The sequence below is a fragment of the Xyrauchen texanus genome, chromosome 43, assembly GCF_025860055.1.
Source record: "Xyrauchen texanus isolate HMW12.3.18 chromosome 43, RBS_HiC_50CHRs, whole genome shotgun sequence".
Taxonomy (NCBI): Eukaryota; Metazoa; Chordata; class Actinopteri; order Cypriniformes; family Catostomidae; genus Xyrauchen; species Xyrauchen texanus.
In genome coordinates, this window is record NC_068318.1 from 14,554,312 (window position 1) to 14,581,100 (window position 26,789).

Genomic DNA, 26,789 nt, shown 5'->3' on the forward strand with positions numbered 1-26,789 from the left:
ACATATTCTTATATAGCTTCTTGCCAAACCTGCAACAACGCCAAATACGACGAACTCAATTCAAACTGGAACTCGAATTAAAAGGAAACGGTTACACTTGAACATTCATTACAGTTTATTGAAGTCAAACCAGGCAAGTCTGAAAATGTTTAAATCTGTGGAATGTCGCTTAAAAGTACTCTCATAATAAATTATGAATTCTAAAGAAATACATCTCAAAAGTTGGTCAAATAAAATACAATAAATGTACAAAATAGTTCTACGTTCACAAACATTCAGAAGCAATTTTACAAGCATTCGTATGACACCACAATATAATGACAATTTAGCTTTTTTTTTTTTTTTTGGTTTGTTTTGGTTTTCTTTTTTGCAGCTGTGTAGAATTTATCAAGCATCATTCTCTTACACAATGCAATGACACATAGCCAAAGAAATCTCTATTCATGAGTACATCATTGTAAAACTTGGAGGACATACATTCTACCCAAGCCATATAATTTAGGACAGGTTTTATTCAGTTGGAGTGTGTAATTTGATTCAATGCGCATGGTGAAAATATTACAATAACACATTAAGCTTTACACAAACTCTAACTCAGTAGCAAGAATTAGTAAAGAGTCTATTTAAAAAGGAATGTGAAAACAGTACATAAAATCAAATAGTGTAAGCTAGTAGGACAGCGCCTTTAGTAAATTAGTTAAGCAACACAAAAGGGCATGCTTGGAGAGCACAAAATGATAAAGACACTTTCATATACACATAAAAAAGTACAGAGCACTGACACCAAACACTGGAATCAATGGAAGTTATACACTTTTAACATTTGATGCGGCAAAAAACATATAGCAACAAATCAATTAGTCAAATCAGTGATTGAGCCACTGCATAAACAAATGGTACTGAAGTAAATGCAATTTCTATAGTAGCCAAGTTGTTTGTCATTACAAAATGTTATTGATACAGAAATTGCCTAAACAAGCAACTAAGGCCAAATAAAGAAAATAAGTAACTTCGAGTACCGACTGTAATCAGGCAAATAAAAAGTGTGCTTTGCATCTTGCCAAACAGCATTTTCTTGATATTTTTCATTATAAACATAAGGGCAGATATTGGTATTTTAGGAACAAAAAAAGTGCCCATGGAATCTATAAGTAAGAGTAAACCTCTATACAAATAAATGTACACTATAAACATATCACAATGAGAGAAACACATAACATAAACAAAAAGACACCTGAATTGCCTTCCATGATTCATAACAGACACAAAATAACAAAATGCAGATGCAAGTAAGAGCATACAGTATTTTCAGAAACGCAAATCTCAGTTTGGCAGTAACATCTCCAAATGTCAGAATTCCTTAAATTTGCCGTTATGTATAAGAATCTATTAAGTAAAAAATTCAAAGTGTCTTATCTACCAATAACGCTCCGCTTTGAGACAAAGAGCAATAAATACAGAGAATGAACAAAGGCAAAATGGGACAATTCAAGTAAACTGAGACTTGCAGTGCTTTCCCTCCTTTCCATAAAGTGACAAACATACTTGGTGGTGCCATCATGTATAATACTTGTCTGTCAATGTGATCTATATGTAAAATGTATATTATGACTAATGGGCAAGTACAGAGCTGTTAAGATCAATTCTTCAATCAGTTCAAACTGTACAGCCACCAGTTACAAGAGAGCAACAGTTCAGTAACTTAGCACGGTAGCTACTCCACTTTAGGAGATCTCAAGACACCTTAACACAAAGACATGGAAGTTTCTCCAAGATCAAAGCTATTAAGTAGATTCACATCAAGTAGATGTCACAGAGAGGATTATCCAACACTCTGTCGTAATTCGTACAGCCCTCCCTACGTCCGAGCCCAATGACAGTTATCTTTTAGCACAGTAGCATATGTCATTACAACAAAACGTAATACAAGAAAGATGCTAAACATCGAGCAGTCTGAACATGATCAGTGAAAGTCTGGTTAAGGTATGGTTTGATACCTTTGTAATTCATCTCTACTGTACACATGAAATACGATGATTTGAAAGGCATGAATACAATGGCAACTTTATCGTGTATCAAATAACTAAGTTTGATTATATTTACACTTGTATGTGGGGGAACCAAATATAAACATCAAGAAAAAAAAAATCACATTATTCAAAGATTGTACAACTAACGTTTGCTCTGAAACATGATATGGGTTCTTTGTAACTGATATGACACTGGCATCTGTTCAGCACTCACAATGGTAAATATTCTATTTAAGAGAGACATGGTAGTGTTAGAGTATATGTAGACGAATGAGCCAACAGCTGCTTAACTCTACACCGTTTGTAGACATCAGTACTGTTCTTCGCAGGTGACTTAGTTATTTCTAACACTTATAACTCGTTACTCTGAAATGATTGACCAAAAGATGACTGCAATACAGCACTGGCCAAGCAATAATGTAAATCTGCTGACAAAAAAGGGCACAAATACAACATTACATTTAGTGATATCAAATTGACTAATACAGATGAATAATACTGTACACTGTGAATGGATGTAAACATGGACATAAATATATTACTGATTATATATCTTACAAATCACAAACTCACTGGATTGGGGCGGCAGTTTAAACCTTACTTGAATGAGTCTCGTTTTTCGATGTTACCACAACAGGCCCATGTAGTGAAATCCTACCGGTGAAGGGCAAACTATTTGACCCTACACATATTACAACAGTCTTTGCTATTTACATGAGGTACATAAATAAAGTTCTTGGTTTAAAGTGTTTATAGAGTGTTGAAGTGCCATAGACACTGAAACCGAGTTTGCCATTGACAGGCGTCGTTTTAACCAAGAGGTTTTTGTCGAAAGAGCACATCTGAAAAATATTAAAGTGTCGTGAAAGTTGTGTTTATAAAACCAGAGATGAATTGCTTACATTGTAATGTATAAGCACTCCTTATGAATTTAATGTGAGGCCATAAATTGATATGTAAAAAAAAAAATCATACCAGCTGCTGTGTATTTGAAATGGACAACGACCCAAGTTTATCAAGTCTGCTTTGTTTTTACTGAAAAGAGAACCAGTTTGCTGTATGTGGCTACTCTAAGGTTCATTCTTGTTGTAATTCGAGCTGTTTTGCTGAAGCTCTCGTCCCTCATTTCTCCTCAGTGCTTTGGCCCAGTCACTCTCTCTCCCCCTCCTCATCCTCATCTTCTTCCTCCTCCTCATCATCTCCTTCCTTTTCAGCTTTCTTCGGCTCGAGAGGTTCCCTCTTTATTGTGACCCGTTTAGGGTTAGCCTGGGGTACTAAGGGTTTCCGAGGGTCATGGTTTGAGCAGCAGAGCCGGTTGTCTAGGGCAGACACTGCCAGCTGTCCTCTCTCATGCTCTCGGCAGAACGAGGCAGGGCAGAAGTGGCAGAACGAAGTGGCGGCGCGCTGGCACACGCTGCACTGGTGCCAGGGGCATTCCCATCGCCCTGAGAAGCATAAAAAAAAACAAGTGTACAATTACACGTTTTCACTATGAGAGCCTAGGGAAGTTGAAGAGACAAGTGTGATTTTGAAGCACATAAAATATTTCAGGTGGAAGAGACATATGAAAATCTAATTTAGACCAAGTGTACTTAAAAACATTTTATTCAGAGTGTGTGACAGAACTAGTTTCTCCAGCTAGCATTACTTAAATTCCAGCATTCCACAGAAAGAGGGCCAAACGGCACATACCATATGGAGGTTTAGTCAGGTTGAGGCAGAGGAGATGGTAGGCCTTTGGGCAATCCTTTTTGTCACAAATGACCAGCTCTCCTCCCTCTCCACAGCAGTAGCAGAAATATTCATGGGTCTGTTTGCTCTCCGTCTTCAGTTTGCGCTTTTTTGGTTTGAGTTTAGCAATGCGCACCTTCTCTTCCCTTTCCATAACCACTGCACTCTACAGGAAGATAAATGAAGTTTGACCAAAGCAACAGACATGGACCGGTACTTACAATGACGTGCGGTCTGGGTAGGCAAACTAGGCACTGCCTACCCTGCCAAAATTCAAAAATAATATGTTTATTAAATAATAAACTTGTATTTGTATTTTTACTTTTTATTCTTGTGATTTATATATGCAATATGTGTGTTATTCCAATTGTTTAGACGTTATGATGACAAATGTAGCAGTTACGCATAATCAACTAAAAACAAATGGTAAAATAAGCAGTGCTTTTACGGTCCATTCATTGCAGACGACACGCGGAAAACCCATGTTGCGCATGCGCACTTCGATCCTGTATTCTTTAACACGTACGGCAAAAAGCACAAATCTGCTGTGCCTTTTGACGTAAATATGTTATGCCCGTAATCATCTCCGTTACGTATCAGACATGGACCAATTAAAATCGAGATATTCCTTGACATTTGCGTAGCTAACGTCATTACACCACAGCTAGCGTACATGCCTAATCCCGCCAAATTCAAAATCAAAATGACAGCACCGGCCGTAATCACGGAATTAAGAATTTTTTCCAAGCTCGATTTTAATTCCAAATATGAGTTAATTGCAAGAGGGAGGTCTACGCCAGCCTTAGATGGACTAGTACAGCAAAAGGGCCCCAAAATTATCCGATCATTTCAAACTGATTGGTATGTAAGAAAAGATTGGCTATGTGGCTGTGCTAACAATCAGCGGCTGTACTGCTATCCCTGCCTGCTTTTTTCAACCAGTCAGACTGTTTGGACTTCAGCGGGATATTGTGATTTGAACAACCTGCCCGCAGCTTTAACCAAGCATGAAAAGTTGTCAGCTCACATCCAGTGTCAAATTACACTGAAAATCTTTGGAAAATCTCGGATCGACCTTGCACTTGACGAGCAAAGGAAGCTGTATATAACCTACCACAATGAAAAGGTAAAGAATTGTTGTATTGTATCTTCTGTTATAAAGATGAAGATTGCACATAAAAAAATAAGCACATAATGTTGTAAAAAATAAACAACTTATGTTCTGTTATATGTTCTGTGTTTTGACTACTGAATTTTGTATAATAATATCTAATGAAGATATATTAACAAAATCGTATATATTATATATAAAACATATATAAAATACATATACATTTCTCGATATGCCGCGCTTGTGCGTAACGTTCACCGTTTACGCGCTTGTGTGTGTGTGTGTCTGTGATAGAGAGAGAGAGAGAGAGAGAGAGAGAGAGAGAGAGAGTACATGATATACATCCTGATTTTTACATTTCTTGATATGTCGCGCTTGTGTGTAACGTTCACTGTTATTACGTATTATTAGCTTAAACAATAAATCAGGTAATCTGGCTTTCATAACTCAGTGCCTAGCCTCTTTAAGACATCACCGCACGTCACTGGGTACTTACAATAGAGCCGTTTAGTTTAACCTGGAAGGCAATTTCGCCATAGCTTCCCCTGGGAACTTTCAATGGAGAAGAATAGTGTTTTCTCAAGTAAAATAAGGTCTGTGGTAAACATTGAGTGCATGAAGTGTCCAACATACCACACTTTCTTTTCTATTTGAAAAAGTGCATCATTCGGGTACACTACTTTTTGTTGCATTTTCAGTGTAACCATACTACTCTCACTACTTCCACTATGAAATGATGTAGAATAATGGAGAAGTTGGCGGTTTGGAACATGCCTTAAGACTGATATGACTAGTCTTCATAATAGATTTTTTTTTATGCTATTCTACTACTGTTGTTTCTTGCTATTTTAATCGCAATTATCAAAAATGACAGTCATTCCTTCAAATGGAAGTTACCATATAAGGACTACAATATTGTCCAATTCATTAAGAATGTAAACTTGCATCCTTGTGGAAATTGTAGTCCTTATTTATTAACTTTTTTTAAAGCACGTAATAGCTTAAAAAATTAATGTTTACTATTTGACAGGGGGTAATTCATGTCGTAAAACAAAACTTGAAAGTCTCTTCGACTAATGTAAACACCAGACCTTATTTAACTATTTAAAAATAAAATGTTAATCTTAAAACCCACAGGAAATTCAAGCGTAAACCCACATCAAAATTAAATATTTCTAAGCAATTTTTTGGACATTCACATAATAAAAAAAAGAATAACGAGAGAATGATATTTTAGATGTTGAGTGTGAAAGAGTTCATGGAGATGTAGTTTTTAATTTTATTAAAATGTTTAATTTTGCAATACATTTCTGTTGAAAAGTAAGATTTGGCATGAATTTTCATTATGAAATGTCCATTTTGAGAAACTGATATTACATCACTACTCTTATTCACAAAATGTTACATAGATGTATTTACAATAGACCTTGTATTACGTACATGAGCTAAATGTGCAAGAATAAAGAGAAACAAAAACAAACAACAACCAAGTAGCAAAAAAAGCCTACAGTAAGTACACCTTAGCTAATGCCTTCACCAGAGGATTTTCAATGGTACTGAAGGAAATTGTGTGTAAACACTTCATGTGCTGCCATCTAATTCAATCTTTACCTTGGGCTTAACTCCAAGAAAACCACTGCAGTTCTCAGCTCCACAGTGGCACGATGTCCTCCCATTACCCAGACAGTCCAAGTTGTAATTAAAGGTCAGTTCTGTGTCTGAAGAAAACATGAGTGTTTCAAGATTACTCCAATTAGCTTCTAACCAAACACTGCTTACATGTTCAAGAAAGCAATGGGTATTTATGATTGCACTATCAAATTACACTAAATGTTTACATTTACTGATGAAACTGCGAGTAGTGCTAGCCTGTGCAGAAGCTGCTGCCACAGTGCTAGGGTGTTCTGTGTGGTTGCCAGGGCATTGCTTTTAGAATGCTAAGGTGTTCTGAGAGGTTTTAGCATGTTGCTAAGTTGTTTTAGTTGTTACTACATTTTAGGTGGTTGCTTACTTGCCCAAGTCTCCATGGTATTCTGATTCCTAGATCTGGTTTAGGGCTGTCACGATTATACAATTTGGCTGACAATTAATTGTCAAATAAATAATTGCAATTATAACGATTAATTGTCTCTTTCAGAGCTTTCATGATTAATTGTCATATTTATTAAGGTGCATGTACTTCATACAAGAAGTATTCTTTTTTTTTTTCATGATTTACTTCAAATATATAAATCAAATAATAATATAGGGATATATGATTTCCTTTTAATGCTTTAAAACATTTTAAATTACATTAAAAATGTTTTCAATATCAAAATATTTCTAAATACTTATGTCTCTCTTTTTGGTCAACTTTAGTTTTGGTCAAATTTACAATTACATTGATGTTATTGTAACAAAAAAATAATAATTTATTTATTGATAAATTATATAAAATATCTTTTCGTATTATATTATGCAATAGTAAGATATTTCTGTCCTAATATCTTCATAAAAAAAAGATTATAATTTTTCTTTTATTCATAAAAAAATATATAAATATTTATTAGATTAGGTATTTTATTTCGTTGTGTTGTCTCATGTGGTCCTGTGTTGGTCCTTTGTTGTTTTTATGTAGCACCATGGTCCTGGAGGAACGTTGTCTCGTTTTGCTGTGTACTGTACTAACTGTATATGGTTGAAACGACAATAAAAACCACTTGACTTGACTTGACATATATTATGCAATAGTAACATATTTCTGTTCTAATTTCTTCACTTTCACATGCTCTTTGATTAAACCCACAAGCCCTTATTTCTCAAGAAGCAAAACCTTCACTCCACAGAAATGGAGTAAGCGTGTGTCTCCTCTGTGTTACTCCATGTCATTAACACTGCGTGTATCAACCACTATGACCAGTTATATTTGCCATTACATGATTATTTAAAGTGAAGCCAGAGCACTTTGTGTTCAATATCAAAAGTTTATATTCGTTCTTTTATATTTTTGCGGGAGTTTCGCTCTTCCGGACAGGAGCTGATCAGTGCTGCATTTCCCTTTGATCAACTTAAGCTTGTGATGTTTTTGGGAAACGTAGCCCTGGTTAATGTCCTCAGTGTGGCTCAATTATGCTCTGAAATCTGAGAACTGAATGACACACAAATGGTATGGTGTTCATGGCATTTCTATATTCCCTTATTTGGGCATTAAGATAATATATCGCGGTTATCTCAAATAACGGCGAACAGACGATTATTTAAAAATTGCGACAGGCCTAATCTGGTCCATTTTTTAAAGTAAAGGTTTTTAAAAAATTCCTAACTTGAAGTTTAAGCAATAGTCCTACAAATGCTTAATAGTTATTCTCACCAGCAGCCATATCATACAAGGTGAAAAGCCCAATTCGCACGTCCCCATTCACAGTCCACTTCTGAGTCTCACAGTTTGGACTGCAGCTGTGGTTCATAAAGCGTGATAAGTTCCCTTTGGGTCCTGCATCTATCACACGGTCCTGAGGAACACAGGTGGGGGAACTTTAATACAGCTGAGATGGCATGCATTGTCGAACTGAACTGTTACAATGTAACATTCACAGTGTGAATATGAAAATGGTGATACCTTAGTAAGAGTCAGCATGTAAAAGTTGGTCACGTGGTTGTCATTGGCATGTCTTATTCGCTGCTTGCATTCCTCTGAGTCGATCAGTTCGCCAACATACTCCAAAACAAAATCCCCCTTCACACAACCAAATGAAGCCCCAAGATCAGTTAAAAGGAAAAATAAATAAATCACAACACACAATCTGCACAGAATGAATAAAGATAAATGAATTTGGCACCATGTCTAATGCAACTGCACCACATCTTTCACACAAGATAAATGCTAAATTTTCATCATTCATCCCAAAAATGTTTGTATACCCAAATTAATTGTTTGACATTTGTTTCTGCATTTTTTGTGCTGAAAGGTCAGACATGGTGTGCATAGTAGGCCTTACATTTTATTATTAAGTGTATAAGAAAACTGATATGAAGTCACTATACTCACACATTTTTTAGAACAGATCTTTCATAACTTAACTACATACACTGAATGTACTAATAACTTTCTGAACTCACTCAGATAGTTAACTCACCTTCTTGAGGTCCTGCTTGGTCTTAAGACCCCATCCTCGGCCATTGGTCTTTATGACCTCTGTGTCGGTATAGAGGCGTTTGGAGAAGCATTGGTTGTGGCAGCGGTCACCTGCGGGACAGACCTGCGGATGGCACTCGTACTGCAGCATGCGGTTTAAGCACTGAGAGTCCTGGCTACATGGACGCTCATCTGTGGGTTTGCAGTTGCAGCGCGGGATCTCGGACAGGTCAGCGACATGCACCTGCACCTTCCCAACTGGCTTATTGGACTGAGATAAGGAACATTGAAATCTATATTAAATAGTGGTATTGGTAAAAATATATTGACATATACTGACAAATAGACCTTAGTCAGGGTAGACACAATATTGAAATACTTACAATTGAAAGCGAGGCTGTGAGAGATAAATGTTCAGTGGGTTCTTAATGTTCTAAATCTAAATGTATCTAAATTATCACAAAAAGTGTTTTTGGGAGTTTTTTGTCAAATGGATTTCTTTTGGTATGACATATTTTTATGTTGCGTTGGCTGAACGAACGTCACAAAAATACTAAACAGTAATATGAAGGGGAAAATTTCAGTGTAGAAGGTTTGAGCTTCTACTGTACTTTTGTGATTGTTACCGCACCTTGATAAGTTTGTATGGTGGGGGTCTACGAGAGTTGCGTTCCTGTTCGAGGGCCTCCTTAGTTTCTCGCTGCGCTTTTAGCTCCTGGAATCGTTTTGCTGCCTCCTCAAGCGCTTTCCATCCATACACATACACACACGTCATTTTAGCTCAGAAATAAAGCCTGTGCAATATTTTCATAGTTCATACACTGCTGACTTCACATTTAATTAGGGTCACTGTTAAGACTGATCACCTTTCAAACTAAACATTGACAAATGAATGAAATAGAATAAAAATTAAACTCAACCAAACTGGTTTGGTTTCTCACCTTTCTTGAAGGTCTTATTGATGCCAACTTGCCCCTCTGCAAAGTTCCTATCACTCTCAACATATGGGAAAACTCTTCCCTGGTTAATCCAGTAATAGTCATGGGATCCAAAGAAAAAGACTGGAAAGTCACCAATGTCATGTTTCAGGCTCTGAATGTTGGAGGGAACCAGGCGAGGGTTGCAGATCTCAGCAGGCCACCATCTACAGGTCAATATCAGCATTAATATAACATCTAAATCTCTGGTCTAATTTTCAAAAAACTAAAATAAAAAAAATAACAATTTAAAAAACTGTAAAAATGATCAGTGGAGATTTTGCAGACTAAAACCTTTCTTAAAGTGATAGTAAATCTGTCATATCGTGTCTGAACATATGGATTAAACCACTTGAGTATGGATTACTTTTATGCTTTCTTTAGAGCTTCAAAATTTTGGCACCCATTCACTTGCATTGTATGAGAGCTGAAATATTATAAAGATCTTAATTTCTGTTCTGCAGAAGAAAGTCATACACATCTTAGATTACATGAGGATGAGTAAATGATGAGAGAATTTTCTTTTTTGGGTGAAAAATTCCATATTAAATTATATGTATTCAGAAATGGTTAGTTAAAGGAGATTTGCATACAGCACAGATAGAGTTCAACAGACGTACCTGTAGTTGCCCAGCTTGACCCAGACTATCTGCTTATAATGGGGTTTCTTGCCTGCTCGGCATTCCCCACACAGCCATGTCCCCTCCGGCATCTCCATGTTCAAACACTCGGGGTGGAAAGAGGCAGGGCAGGCCTCGCAACACAACAGTCTTCCTCCTTTTTGACAAGCACATACACATAAAACGCACATTCGAATACACATAGGTCCACAGTATTACCACATGCTTGTCCATTCCCACTAAAGGTGATGTTCTCCAAACCTCATCCATGAATATGTCGTCTAAGATTAGTTTGTTCTGTAATCTTGTACACTTTGCGTTTAGATTTAACATGCCAATCTGGAGTTCAATTTGGCTTAAGGACATGGTTTGAAGAGTAACACATTTCAGCTTAAAGAAGAGTTCACCCAAAAGACTCCAAACCCATATGACACTTTTTTTCTTATGTGGAGCACAAAAGAAAATAAAAATTATGAATATTTCGGTCCTTATAATACAGTGGCAGTTGATAAGGACTAGAATAAGGAATTTAGAAAAACAACCCAAAAGTCATCTTTATTGAAAGTCTGGGTTCACGAGAGAAACAATGCAACATGCCAGCTTCTTTCATAGCCCTCATGAACATGCAACAGGCATCAAGATATTCCAAGACTTGGAATAAGATGCAGGATTCGCATGGACTACTTCTATGATTTTTTACATTTAGGTCTTGTTTAAGCACTGTGTTCAGTCACTATCAACTGCCAGACTGGAATATCCAATAAAATATTTCCCTTTGTGTGTCACATAAGAAAAAAAGATTGGCTCAACACAAGTGTGAGTAAGTGATGACAGAATTGTCATTTTTGGGTGAGCTATTCCACTATAATATTTGCTGTTTGTGCCATGTGATTTAAGCAGCCAATAGCAAGTGATCAAAGGAGGGGGGGGGTACTATGGGAAGCATGCAGTGATTGTCCATCACCTGCTGTACACTAGCAGACACACAGAGCAGGTATTCTGGATGGTGTCATTTTAGGCAAACAAGGCAAATTAGCAATGATGGGCAATAAAACAAATTACAGTAGCAATGCCATCCAAAATATGTTCTTGTTTGGAGGGTGAGTGGGCATAATTGTGCTCAAGCAAACACAGAAAGGTGAAGGAAAGCAATTTGGAAACAAGCCAAGCTAATGCTAAGCCAAAGCGCGTTACAGACTCAAAATAACATGTCATATTATAACCTTGTTAAAAGCTGCAATGCCATTTATGACTATGTAATACCTTTTTTTTTGTCAGCTTTAATGTTGCAATCTATATCATTGGTTCTCAACTGGGTTGCAAAAAGACGGCAGGAAAAAATAATACTATGCAATTTAAAAACTGCACAAATTAACCATGTAAATTGTAGTTGTACTTGCATCTTCAATCAAACTTTAAGATTTGTTTGGCGCAAATTAATCTGTCACTAGGTAGAAGTCTTCCAAACTAGCATGGTTTGTGCTGATCACAATGTGCTTTGTATTGTGATGTAGTAGCACAGTTTGGTTACTTTAGTGCAATAAACCATTTTGGTTCTGTGTTGGGTCACCATTTGAAGTCCAATGTAAAATCTGGGTCCTGAGGCAAAACCAGTTGAGAACCACTTACAACAACTACAACAATATCCCCAAAATGTGTTGGTCAATCTGAACTTAAACCAAACACTGCTTTGACCTTCAACTACTATACTCTTCATGAAAATTCAAGATATTTATTGCTGCGTGTTACTTCAAGCCCACTATTTGCATTAGAAGCATTGTGATTGCGTAAAACTGCAAGCAAAACAATTTACTAATATACAAGTTGCACAAAAAAAGACAGCTGTGAAAGCACACAGATAGCAAACTACATTAACCAAGAAAACGTGATTTTACCTTTCCCAATATTCTTTTTGGTAGCTGACGAAGAAGAAGGAATCATAGGTAATTTCATCAACTCAGCACGATTTGACTCAGTCAGAAGGTAGTGCGACTTAAAGGTATATGAACTTAATATGGTGTCAGTACGGTCGTGCACTAAAAGCCCTACACGAGACAAACAGGAAAAGTCATGAGCAATGAAACTACCCATGATTCCAGAAAAACACACATCAGGAAAAAATGACACACAATTTAATATGTAGTCCTGAAAAGATAACACAAAAATGCAAGTGTTGAGGAATACTTCAGTGTTGCAGTGGGAGCATTAAGATTTTGGTGGACAAAATGCAGGGCTCAACAATAAGGATGAGAGTGTTTAGGCCAGTTAACCCTTCTGGTCACTTGCACCATTGGGCCAGTGCTGGGTTATAACTAAATCAGACATTCGTTAGTCTTCATTAGATTTTCAGATGCTTTGTTGCAAATTCTGCATTTTAACTCGAAGCTTCTGTTAGAATGTGTTGAAAAAGATAAATCAATCAATAATGCTTTGCATCGTTTGGAATAATTTTCCAGCAAAATCCTGTTTAAGAATTTAGGCCCATCCTGGACCAGTGTTATTATAATAAACAAAAACAAACTAAAATAAAAATAAAAACTGAAACTAATCTAAAATACATTTTCATAACTCAAAAACTAACAAAAAAAAGAAATAAAAATCATCTCGAATTCATTTTTAATTTTAGGCATAATATGGGCAAAGTGGGACAATTTTGGAAATGTAAGAAGGCTTAGGATGTCTTCTACCTTAGTCAAAAGCAAAAATTAAGAAATATTCAATACTGGGAAGTAGATCCTTTGAAGATCCTCTTTTGAACAAATCCCAGATGTGTTTAAGCAGCAGAGCACACTTGGTAAAGATTAATCTCTAGAAACTATATATATATATTTGAAATAATTTCATATATTTTCTTCTACACTTTCACATCATAGCTAACTTTTACTTGTTTATATGCTTTACTAGATTTACATCAAATTTCTGTCATTTTCTTGCTTTTCCCACCAGTGTTCTACCACAACAATCATCAATATTAAACCTCAAAAAGATAAAGGGATAGTTGACCCAAAAATTAAAACTCTTATCATTTATTCATACTCATGCCACCCCAAATGTATTTCTTTCTTCAGGTGAACACAAAAGATTTTTAGAAGAATAATTCAACTCTGTAGGCCCATACAATGCAAGTGAATGGGGTCTTAAACTTAAAAGCTTTAAAAAGCACACAAAGGCTTCATGTCGTCTTAAGAGATCTAATCTGTTTTGGGTAAGAACATACCAAACTGAAACTCTTTTTTCAGTGTACATCTTGTAATTGCAGTCTATAGGAACAATCGGGATTTCAAGCTCCATTACACGTACTAGTACAGTTCACAGAGCGCTAGATGATGCTGGGAAATATAATAGAGCTTGAAATCATGATTTGAAATCATGACTGCCAAAGAGACTGCTGATGTCAAGATTTACAGTAAAAAAAGGACTTAAATATTGATCTGTTTCTCACCTATCATATTGCTTCTAAACAAATGGATTGGGCCACTGGCAATTTAACTCGCATGTGCTTTTTGGAGCTTCAAAGTTCTGGCCCCTATTGACCTGTATTGTGAGGATTTACAGAGCTGAGATATTCTTCTAAAAATCTTAATTTGTGTTCAGCAGAAGAAAGTAAATAATATATATCTGGGATAGCATGCGGGTGAGTAAATTATTAGAGAACTTCAATGTTTTGGGTGAACTATCCCTTTAATTGTATACTCCCCAAAGGTTAGTTCAGTAATGATTTCTAATCATTTAATGAAATGCATATGGATACAATGTAGATCAAGTTTAAATGTTTTTTGTCCTATGTTATACATTTTACAACATTTAAGCATCAATACCACTATATAGACGTAATACAAGACTGCCCAGAGCAACGTAACGATGATAGACTTTTTTAATTATACCAGTAAACGCTCAGCTTTGGCTGCCATAAAAAAATGCTAAAACTAAACTTAAACTCATAGACAAACTGAGAAAACTAAACTAAACTGTAATGACAAATTGAACATAAAATGAATGACATTATCGTTGTAGACCAAATATTTCCGGCCATTACTGCAAATTAAAAAAAGCATTTTTAAGTTCACAATACAAAATACATGGCTAAATAAAATGTACAATTACTCTTAGTGCGACCAGTGAAAATGTTGGCAGTGAAAAATCCCTTACTGTTGAGCCCTAAACGTAAAACTAAAAAGAATATTCCAGGTTCAATACAAGTTCAGCTCAATCAGCAGCATTTGTGGGCATTATGTTGATTACACAAAAATTTAATTAACTCATCCCTCATTTTCTTTATATATATAAAAAAAAAAGCAAAAAAAAAAAAAAAAAAGCACAAATCTGGGTTATGGCTAGTATGTTATAATACTCGCTTTTACAAAAGTATAGCCACAAGATTTAAACACCATGCATGTAAACATAATTATTGCTCTAAAATCACTTACAAAATATTTTTGTGTAAAGTATTAGCCAATTTTACAACTTTGTTGCAATGTAATGTCACTGTAAAAAAGAACTGTATAATTATGATTTAAACAATTTTACAGCTCAAATAATCCATGAGTTTTAACATAAGAATTAATGTATGTGCTTTTCTAAAATAAGAAGCTTATAACCTGCCTTAAACCCTCCAAAAATTGGCCACATTCTCATTCCATTATAAGTGTCTCAATGTAAACTCGATTTTAGATATTATTTTTTTTAAGAAAAGGAGACGAGTAATCAACATTATGCCACAATTGCTGTCGATTGAGTTTCACTTGTATTGAACCCGAATATTCCTTTAATACAAAAACAAAAAAACAGCAAAAAAATTGCCATTGTGTCACATCCAACTTGCCAAATGCTTTCTGTGTTTTATAGTAGCCAAATGCTAATGACAAAGGTCGTTATGACAAACATCAGTCATAAATGTGATGTGAAGCTGCTCCCAATGCCAACACGGATTATCCAAATTACTGAAGGCAACAGAGATTGTTAAAGAAATTACATATAATTACCAATTAGTCTAAAAGAGTGGGAAGGTTTCTAAAAATGTCTAAACTTAATGGTGCAATCAGTCAATAAAACAAGTGTCTATATTATAATAAAAAAGTAACCAACAATGACTGAAATTTAAGGATGCACAGTATATAGTGGTATCGGCCAATAGTTAATAATAATAAGCAGATTTTTTTTTCACTATTGGTCAGATTATTTACGGTCAATTTCAGATATTGGAAGTAGATAATACAGTTTATTTATTCCAGTTCAAACAGTATACTATTACCCTATGAATTTAACAGTACTAAACAGTTACGATATACTACCCGATTTCACTTGAGTAGGTAAAGGTATAGATTTATTATACTATCCATCATACCAGTTGTCAGACCAAACTTAAAAAATAATGCATTGGTCAATTTGTTTATCAGAGCACACCTACTAAAAACGATAACTTGCATAAATAAATAAAAACAAAAGTTATGTACTTTATCTTTTTATATGAGTATTCAATAGTTATTATAGTTATTTTAAATGTCTTACAAAGTATGACAAGAGCACAAAATTCCTTCTGAAATCTAAATTCAAATTAAAGCAGATTCTGAATTCAATCTCAGTCCCTCCCGAGAAGAATCACAGACAATTAGTAAACAAATAATTAGTAGAACACAAACATGATCTGATGGTGTACAAACACAGAGTGCATCTAAAAGAAAATAATAAGATAAAAAGAAGGCCAGAAGTCACGTTCTACTCTTAGAAGAAACACTGACATCTGCAAAGACGACACAGACTAGAGAACATTAAAATACTCATGTGTTATGAAAGCTATTGAGAGTTACATGTACATTTAGACAAGAACTCATCATGCGTTTAACACACTTAAATGCCATTAAAGTTGGGGACACATAATCATTTTAAACAAATCATCAGAAAAGTAATCAAATTTACTGTACCTCGGGCACAGATGAAACACCAGCCTACATTCACAGGTGAGGAGAAGTGTCCGTTCTTCCGGGAACTGGAGTGATTGCTACATATGATGATGTGAGGTGTTATCAACACACTGCCAGCCGCCACACAGCTGTCTCCTGTGTGAAATGCCATCGGACACCGAATACAACGCAGCATGCGACCTATGTGGGAAAATACAATGTTCTTGACATCTAACTAGGGTTGGGTAGAAAGAACTGGTTCTTGTGCCATTTCCATTTCTCAAAAAATACTGGAACTGTAGGACTCTCATGACGTTTGGTACCGTTAACCATTCTTTAACAGCAGCATTTTCTGCAGATGCAGATGGAACACCGTCCTAAAATATTCTGGCGGTGTCCCGCTACAGAATCTACAGTGTCACGGTAAAATATATCCTGTTTCAGCTGAGCTGTGCACTTGCAGTATGTATTGATTGTGATAGAGAGAAAGGCTGTAACCGCAAAATACATAAGAAATTAGACATATAATAAACAAACAAAAGTTTTCTATTGTGTTGCCCGCGCAACAACAAACATACAGCTTGACCAGTGTAGTAATTTTCAAAAAATGTAGCAAGAATCGTTTGATAACTAGTCATAGTAAAGTAAAATGGGAATCAGAACTAGAATAGTCTGTGGTGTACCTTTGCTAGCTTTGAGAAGTTCCTTGTCGAGACAGCATGTGGCACAACTGTGCTGGGGGCAGCGGAGGCCTCTATTATCTGTGGTTCCAGGATGCTTACGGGCACATGCATCATGGTAGAAGCGGCCACATCCATTTACAGAGCAGCGCTTCACATCACCTTCTGTGACCTTGCAGGAGAAGCAAGGGTGCGAACCTGGAAAAAGTGTGGGAAACAAGAGATTTAAAAAAGAAAATTATAGTATATACAGATTTTGAAAATGAATACAAATACAAAATAAAAAAAATCAATGCATCTCTATGAACCAGAAATGTCGTACTGCAATGAAACTTTTTTTTTTTCTTTTTGAATTAATAATCAATTGCCAAACAATTCATTCAGCTATCCAACTTTTTTCAGGAGAACTACAAAAACAATACATATGTACAATATTTTATACTTCTCTTTAAATCAGAATACCTTTGTGTGAACAGGTCTTAATTAAGTTTCAGAGTTCATTTTTAAACATTTATTGCCACCATAGTGATATAGGGTTGCTCACCTGTCTTACACTCTTTACACATGAGTTCCCCCTCTTTCCCACTGTTGGATCCCATACACTCTGGGTGAAACAGCCTGTTACACTCCCCTTCACAGCTCACCAACGAATCCCCAAAAGTTTCACAGATCTAAAAAGATCATAGAATAGCTTTAACAGATTCTAATTACTCCTGAGATGACAAATATAAATAATAAAAATGACAGACATTACATGTAGCTTTCTACATCTTCTATTGTACATTTCTATGGCTGTAGATCTGTTGCAACTTCTAATATCTGATAAGTTGCTTCTGTAGGCAGCATTTCATAGGTGCACTTCCAAAGTGAAGGCTGTTCCAAAAGATAGGTAGATACATACTGCTACTTTCAAAGATACATAGTTTTGGCCAAATCTAAGACAGCTTTGCATATATCATTCATGAACAAGGTAATCCCAGAATGCATTACAAGGACCTCAACAGAAAAATAAAAATCACCCAAGATGGAGGATGAAAAAAAGAGTCAAGATAAATGTTGAAATTAAAGTCAAAATGCAATAGTGTAATGTATTAAAAATGTTTCCATCGAACTAAAATTGACAAATTCAGCAACAGTCTGTGCATGCTATGTGTGTTGTGCTTTTTAGAGTATTGCGTTGTTATCTTAGCAATGAATACTAATGCTGAAAAAACATCCATCTAATTAAAATGGCCTATTTCACCTAATATTTGTGCGTTTCACATATTTAACTTTTTAAGAGTATCATGTTGTTAGCTTAGAAACATATGCTAATGTCAAAAAAGAATCAACCAAGCATCTCATGTTATTATTTATCAATAAATCACAGTTTTTCAGTCGTGTGATGTCATCTTTATATCAGTGTTGTCTGAAGTTGTACGACTGAATTGTGATATCACGATACTGCAACAAATATTTAAATAACATCTGTAATGTATTTCAGGTAATATCACAGCACAGGGCAGTAACGTTATTGTCACAGTGTATATAGAGCTCACATGACAGACTGTATCCTTTTTTGAGGAACTTCCTCCCTGACGGGATAGGCTGGAGTCCACTGACTGGGCATCAGATCCATCAGCATCTACCGTAGCAGGACTGTCCGATCGCTTCCCGAATCCAGACTACAATGGATGCAAAAACTTGACTTTAGAGGTAGAGTTCACAAGCCATTTGGCTACCAAAAACTGCTTTTAAAATACACAAGTTTGCAACCATTCTGTATCCTTAAAGAGTTTAATTTCTCAGGTGTTAAAAATCAAAAAAGGTGTTTTCAGAGTGAGATCTGACCTGTGGGTCATTGAGGCCTCTGGAGTCTGAGTCAGATGTGTCTCTGTACAGGGAACAGGCCATCTCCACATCGGTAGATGCTCTGCTGCGTTTCTTTAGTGGTTTACATGAGTCTGAGATCTCACTGGCTCCTGCAGGATAGGAGCATCAATAGTGATACAAGATCCAAAAGTCTAATATAGATTACTGATTGAAAAGATAACAAAAAAACCCTAAAAAACAAACACATTGTATTTAAGAATGCCATTTAAATAAATGTAATATTCATCCTGTGAATAAAATTCCCTAAAAATGTCTTGAGCACCTTTTTGCGACCCTGTTTTGAAATCCATTTGTGGTGCTGTATCCGCCTGTGGAGAAACACAATCTGGTCAGCTGCACAAGTAAAAATAAAATAACAAAAAAACACAGCTTTGTTTTACATCACCCTTACCATAATAAGGCAAACATAATAAGGCCAGTTTGTTTCCTAATATCAAACATATTTAAAAAAAATTAGAACCGAAATGACTTCAGCCGCCTGAAATTCCACTTGGCCGGCCGGCCGCACCCATGGATATTAATATACTACGATATACATGATATAGCAAAATCTCTAACGATTGACACTTTATATCATCACCATGATATATATAAAATCATATCGCCCAGCACTAACAGACTGCATGTATGAGAAATTGCAAGTGTAATGAGTGTAAATTTCTGCGCAACCAAACAGAATTGCAAAATTAAACATCGTTTTCAAACAGCTTTCCGTTCTGCAATTGATTGAACAAAATTATAGTCCCACCACAAACTCACGCCATTGTTTTTTGTTTAATGATTAGAGCACTTTGTATACAGCCACAGAGATACAGAACTATCAACCTAGGAATGTCTTAATTATAATAGTCTCTGCATATAAAGCTGGGATAGTAGAAAATATTTTAACAGAGAAAACTACACACTTCAGCTTTAATGTCATAATTATTCTTATTGTCACTAAGAAAATGAATAGATATGACATTGAGAAGGAGCCAAAGATTTTGTTGGATACATCACTATTTAATAGCTGGGAAATATTTGGATGTGTGCTGTACCTGTTCTTTCTTCACTTTCTTTTTTGGCACTGGTTCCACACTTTTCTCAGACTCAGAACGGCTTCGCACAGATCTACGCTGCTGTTTTCTCTCTAGAGGCTCTGCACGTCATGCACACACAGGACACACACAGACATGATTTGTAAATCACTCAATCCCACTAGTAACAATATCAAAGTGTGACATTAGCTTGCAACCACCATCCATGCTAAAGAGACCAGAATATTTTGTGTTTCAGATGCTTGGTGTGTTGAGGTATGACCATCAGACTTCAAAAATAATGTAATAAGCAAGTTTTTCATAGTCACAACATTGTTAATCTTGTCAACAAAAACAAAACCAAAAAAACTTTGCCAACTATAATGAAGATGGGACAAAATGACATATCATGATGACAAAAAGAATGAGCGAGTGAACAAACAGGTGGACGCGCTAGTCAGAATGCATTTATTCAGTAAATTTTACTCAAATTAATGAATATAACATGATTAAATAAAAAAACTAAAATTATGACTAAAATAAAGAACTGTGTACAATTAACACCTTTTAACTAGCTACACTAGAAAGAAAATGCTGTTTGACCAGCCTCAGTAGCCCAGTTTTGCATGACTTTTACAGCTAGATCATAACCAAACCAGTACTAACCAGCATGACCCAGTCTGAGTCAGCATGGAAATTCATGCTGGTCTTTTCAGCAGCAAATTCACAGGTCAAGTTTGTCATAAACTGTGATTTGTGACTGAAATGAGTAGAGCCATTTTCAGCTATATAGATCAGACTAATACCACCAAACCAAGGACGCAATCAAATATGCATATTTACATACATAACATGCATCTTTCACTGTAAAAGGGAGTTGGTCGTCTCTCATCCATTTGTGCATGTACCTGAGGACTGCTCTTTCGACGATGCATGCTCTTTGCTTTCCTGGTCACTCCAGCCTAAGGGAGATACAGCTCGATCCTCTTCACTGGAACCTGTCTCTGCCTCAGCCTTATCACTGGAGACCTTTGTTGGATAGATTGAGAAACATTGGCTATTTGCAACCAATAGTCTGGTGGAGCCAGACAAAATGGGGGGAAAAACTACCAACAGCTACCTGGCAGGAAGGCACAAATTAATCTCGAACAGCATGCATGAGTGACACCAAAGCTCTGTTGAATTGTTTTTTTTTTTACTTTCTAAAGTAGTAGGCTATAAGAGTTTTGCATGTAAATTAACGCAACTAATTGTTTGATACTGGATTATTAGGCTAATGTTTTAAAGGCATTTGGTGATGTCAACTATCTAACTAACTGCGAGTTCGCAAAAGTTATCTTCATTAATAATTATGTTATCACAGTTAATTGCTAGTTAACACACTCTGGCACGAATGCAAATTGTACTTTAATCTTTACACTGGGGTGTAAAATGCATTTGCCACTTATGCTAATGTGATACATTGTATTAGTAATGCAACATTATTTATTGCATAGTGATAAGTCTCTTGTGAAGGAACTCATTTTTAGAAATTGTAGCTGGACTAGCTACTAAAACACATTTGATTGGTGATAATGACCAACCATAATATTAGTTGTGACAAGACCAAAACGATACAATGGGTCAAAACTAAATTGTGCTATTACAGTAAATGAAGCTTTCTAAAGGGTAAGTGTTTGTTGAGGCATGATATGCCTTAAGTTGACGGACATTCCATTTCTATTTCTGTCACAATGCAGAGCTACTCCAGCCATTTGTCATAAATGTATTTGATATATTTAAATAACTTCTCATTGTACCATCTAAGGCAAACCCAAAGTGTGATGTTTTGGTCTCAGATCTATTATCCATCTCTTTCTAAGCCTTAAGCATATGCAAAACTAACATTTCTTACAGTTTGACCATTTTGACAAATAGCTTGTGGAAAAGGTCAAATAACTTTAAAAAATAATTTTCAATGAGAATAAAATAAATAAAAGTAACCTCTGGTGACTGAACACGATCACCAGGCCTCTCCTCACTTTCTACTTTTTTAGGCAGGTCAACCTTTTGCTTCGGCAGCTGCCAGTCGCATTTGATGATCTCTACGTTAAGTTTCTTCATAGTAATTGAGAGTGGGAGGAGCTTGCGTGCTGCGGCGGTCTTCCAGGGTGTCCTGATTGGAGGTGGGGAGGGTTGCTGTGGTTGGGGGTCTGGTTCTGGGGAGCTTTGGGGTTGTTTTTTGTGACAATGGTCTATATCGTCCTCTTCCTCATTTGGAGATGGTGGTTCCCCACCACTATTGATGCTGCACTGTCTCCGTGGCTGTTGCCGACGAGGTGGGAGCTCCTCTTTTGCTCCGGCACTGCCTTTAGAACGTCTCTGTTTACGTTCTGGACGGGTTTTGCCAGTCGCCCTAGGTGAGGTAACAGTGTCAGCAGTCTCAACACTGGGTTCCTTGTCAATGTAGATGAAGGTGTAGTTCTCATTGCGTTCTTCTCGTGTCATCAGCAACGCTGCCTCCGCATGGCCCATGCCAACTTCCCACTGGGCACGCTCCTTTTGAGACTGAGGCTTAAGTAGCTATAAATTAAATAAACCACAGAATAAGTACTTACAAATTACCATAGAACAGTGGTCACCAAAAGGAAAAAAAATTATGGAGAACACCTTCAACATAGATATAGAATCTAGCCATACCTTTTGTCTCTCTGTTGGGTTAGTTGTCTTCCGGAGTGTCTCTGCTTGCAACTCATCAAACTGACTCTCACCTTGGTACACCCTGGTTCTTTTGTCATGGATCCAGGCCCTCTCAGGAACACTCCCAAAGAATTGCACATGGTATTCCCTATTACCTACCAGGAACCATGGAAGCAAGGCATTAGAAAGTGCACTAGTACAATTAAAGCATCTGTACTTGTTGCAGAAGATGGATTACCTCTTGTATTGATGCGTGTGTGAACTTTTGACTGTGGATCTGATGATACCATGCAAGGCCACCAAGGATAAGTCCCAACCTTAGCCCACACCAGGTCACCAATCTCATACTTTTGACAAAAGCCAGTGCTAGTGATGACTGAAGGACAGTGCTTTTCATTCTAAAAACAAATAATTGATAATACAAGTGTTATGCCGGTCTTAAGAGCAGAGCAGTATCAATAAAAGAAACAGCATATTGTATAATTTGTGATTGTATTGCCCAAAAGATCTTCTTCAGAAGCAGAAATTAGCAGAAATATGGCAAGAATATGAAACAAAGCAGAGGAACTCACTCGCTGTTCCTTAGGTTCTTCTTTGGGGCTTTTGAGGGTTGAAGTAGGTTGTTCTTCTCTGAATACAACATGACCTTCGCTGGGCTGTGTAGAGCTGTAAACTATCCCTGACCTTTCCTCCACACCTTTGCATGGCTGCTGGCTTTCCTGTTCTTTTATAACACTATGTCTGCTTCTACATTTCCTCTTCTCCTTTTTCTGTTCATGTCTTCTTCTGGAAGCCTCACCAGCCTGAACTTCTTGCAGCAAGTCCCCGCATAATGATGACTCGAACAGTTCTCTGCCATTCTGGTATGTCTTAATGATCTTTATCTTGATCTCGGGGGAGCTGGTCTTTTTGGGAGTGGTGGTGGCTTGTGTGATGGGGTTGGAGACGGTGCTGTCTTGAGGTGACAGGAGAGGAAGAGAGGAAGGCAGGAGCAAGGGAGGAGGTGGTGGTAAGACTGGAGGCATAATGTGGGAAGCAGGAGGCAGGTGATGGTGGTGAGGTAACAGCGGTGGGTTGTGCGAGTGGAGATGGTGAGGATTATGGGGCTGGTGGTGATGGTGGGGATGTGTTGGAGGTGAGATATGGTTCAGAGGCTTCTCCTGGACCACCGGTGGTCTCAATACCGTGCCCTCACCAAGCAGCAAACCATGATCCCCATAGTTTCTAATAGCTCCATATCCATTAGCTGAGCCATTGGGGAACTGAGAGTACAAGGCAAATTTAGCCTGTTGCTCATAAGTACCTACGCCTGCCGGGTAACCGTTTGTAATAACTGGGAGGTCTTCAGCAGGGTAGGAAAAGCTTGACTCCAAGGGGGAGTCGTAGTTTTGCTGTCCTCCATCATCTCCTGGGTCACTGATAGCTTCATAGACATCGTCCTGTCTGATGTTGGCTGAGTCAATAAGCTGAGGGGGTTGCTGAATTGTGTTTCCCATGATCCCTTGCATGAAAGAGAAGGAGAAATCCATTGTTCTGCTCCAGCATCCTTAAGTTTCCCTTTTTCTTACAGGGCCTGCTGAGATATTAAGACACAATAAAACATTTTTATAACACAAAGGCTTGCCTTATTTATGAAAAATGTCACTGTAATGTATTGCATTTGTGAGATTTAGCTCCACACAAATAGTATTAGTACACAAAATTAGTAACTATTAAACTAGTTTAATAACATCATTCATATTAAAAAAAGTTTGTGACTGTATTTGGCTGCTTCTATACTGCAGTTTCCTTTGCTGTGGAGTAAATAAAGTTTACTCTAAGTTTCACACTGACTTCTCCAGAATCATGAGGGGGCACTGACAAATATGATTTAGATTACAATCATATTGCCTTGCCATATTGCTATTTTTTTCCCCCAATAAAACGAGTTAACATTTGTCAACAATGCATACTGCGATTTAGCCTATATACATAACATAAAACTATCTTTCTCATTGATTTGATAAGAGTCCTCAAATACACCCTTTACCCGTAAAATTAGAAGTATACAACAAAAATAACCGATAATCCACCTGGCCAATACATTAATACGTATTTACCATAGAAAAGTGTCTATTTTGATTGTTTTGTCTGCCTAATAAGAAAATATTAAAACAACGCATTTTAAGATACAATGTTGAACTTTCATGTAACACTTCAAAAAGTCACATCACACAACGCCACAGAACAACAAATTGATGTTTCTAAATCAACTAAACGTTATACAGCTTTATTTCAAAGAAACACAAACCTGCAATGAGCAGCAGCTGGCTAACATTAGCCTGCTAGCCCTTTCTAGATTGCAAAACAAACCCGAAATAAACATATTGTTTGTAGTTAGCTTAATATAAATATTATATGGGTAACAAATTAAGGAAATTAATCCCTAGTATACTAAAAAAGATATTGTTCTACAAACAGCCTTGTAAAATGTAAAGCGGACCACGAAATGTCGCTGCACTCAATGAAAGGAGGCGTTAGCGGATGTGCTAATGTGGGAACATTAACTCGCGGACTCTCCTAGTTTATCATCCGAGAATTTATTAAACACACGTTTTGATTAGAAATGGAATGTTTCTTGGCAAAATAATTGCACCATGAGGTGAACCTTTGGCAAATTAATAAGTGAATGCGAACACGCCAACATGGCTGCCCGTGCCCCTTTAAATCAAATTGGCCAGATTACATTTCCATCTGCGCTACCTCGAGGAAAAGGTGTGATGAAAACCTTTGCTTTATTATCATCAAAAACACAAGAGCACATGCAGCGAGTGTTTGCTTTTTTTAATGCAGAATTATCAAAAGAAGCAGCGGTATTAATAAAAGTGTCTGTACCTTCAGCGTGTTCCATTCTAAACAAACACCAAATAAATTGGAATCCTCGTGCAGTTATCATAAATACATGAACACACAAAGATGTATGAATCCACGTTTCTTAGATCTCATCCGTTGTGTGAGAAAAAAAATGGGGCTAGATCAGTCAATTATCGATTCCCATGATATGATTCGTGGCTATGGAATCGGGAGAGGCCCCGTTTTTTGCGGGATGCTCCTGCAGACCTAGGGAAATTTGCCTCCCATTTATTTTATTATAGCCGTCTCCCTCCCTCTGGCTGTAACAAAAGCCCTCACTGCTTAAGGCCTGTGTCTCAGCGCCAAAACAAAATCTCATCCATTGGCTGTGCTGCATGTTGGGCATGTTGGGACGAGTAGTTTTTGTATCCGCTTACATGATTACATTAAAAATAAAATCATTAGAGAAATATAATTGCTAGACAACAAAACATATGATATACTGTATGTGTTACAAGGCACAACCAATCATACAGACTGTTACAGCATGCCTGTGATAGGGGTTACATTGTGTGTAGTTTAAAATAAAAGGGTGTGTATACATATTTTTTTTATTAATTACTTTTCTAAAACATATAAAAAGCTATTTGTATGGTATTATTACATCTTAGATGAACCAGCACATCAATAGACAGCTATATAAAAATTATGAAATGATCATGAACAGGTTAAATTTGTCCAATTTAATTTGTATTCCCCAATGTGCATTTGTTTGAGTTTGGTGATAAGTGAAATGATGGGATTAGAGAATTAACTCCAGAGATAGGTCTATCTAAAAATAGAATATAAATACAAATTATAAACTAGATATTTCAGGAATATGAATTAGTATGTTTAGGCCCAGTACTAACAGATCCTTAATTCTACAATTTGTATATGTGATTTATATATGGGATCCCACACCTATCATGTCATTTCTGCTGACATGGATTTAACCACTGGAGTCTAATGGATTACTTTTATGCTGCCTTTATGAGCTTTGTGAGTTTAAAAATTCTGTCCATCATTTACTTGCATTGTATCGACCTACAGATATGAAAGATTCTTCAAAATATTATTTGCTTGTATTCAGCAGAAGAAAGAAAGTCATAGACATCTGGGTTGGCATGAGGGTGAGTAAATGAAGAGAGAAATTGTATTTCTGGGTGAACTATTCTTGAGGCCCAA

General features: G+C 36.6%; 1 protein-coding gene across 4 annotated transcripts; it reads right to left on the reverse strand.

The window, feature by feature from the left end:
- Nucleotides 1–101: 101 nt before the first annotated feature.
- On the reverse strand, nt 102–25,879 carry nsd3 (nuclear receptor binding SET domain protein 3). Of its 4 annotated transcripts, none has more exons than XM_052116392.1 (23): nt 25,605–25,879; nt 23,303–24,303; nt 22,969–23,128; nt 22,731–22,885; nt 22,035–22,613; nt 20,960–21,080; nt 20,073–20,173; nt 19,298–19,343; nt 18,994–19,124; nt 18,702–18,827; nt 17,708–17,834; nt 17,167–17,361; nt 16,505–16,684; nt 12,479–12,628; nt 10,584–10,740; nt 9,928–10,130; nt 9,618–9,730; nt 8,988–9,257; nt 8,471–8,587; nt 8,222–8,363; nt 6,484–6,590; nt 3,723–3,927; nt 102–3,475 (listed from the first exon to the last, which is right to left on the reverse strand). In XM_052116392.1, the coding sequence occupies exons 2-23, from the start codon at nt 24,257–24,259 to the stop codon at nt 3,180–3,182; spliced, it is 4,638 nt and encodes a 1,545-aa protein (XP_051972352.1). In that variant the 5' UTR covers nt 24,260–24,303; nt 25,605–25,879; the 3' UTR covers nt 102–3,179. The 4 variants fall into 4 exon arrangements, with proteins under 4 accessions (XP_051972352.1, XP_051972354.1, XP_051972351.1 ...); XM_052116394.1 differs by having other exon boundaries at nt 12,479–12,502; nt 23,303–24,306; XM_052116391.1 differs by having other exon boundaries at nt 23,303–24,306.
- Between the last annotated feature and the right edge of the window lie 910 nt (nt 25,880–26,789).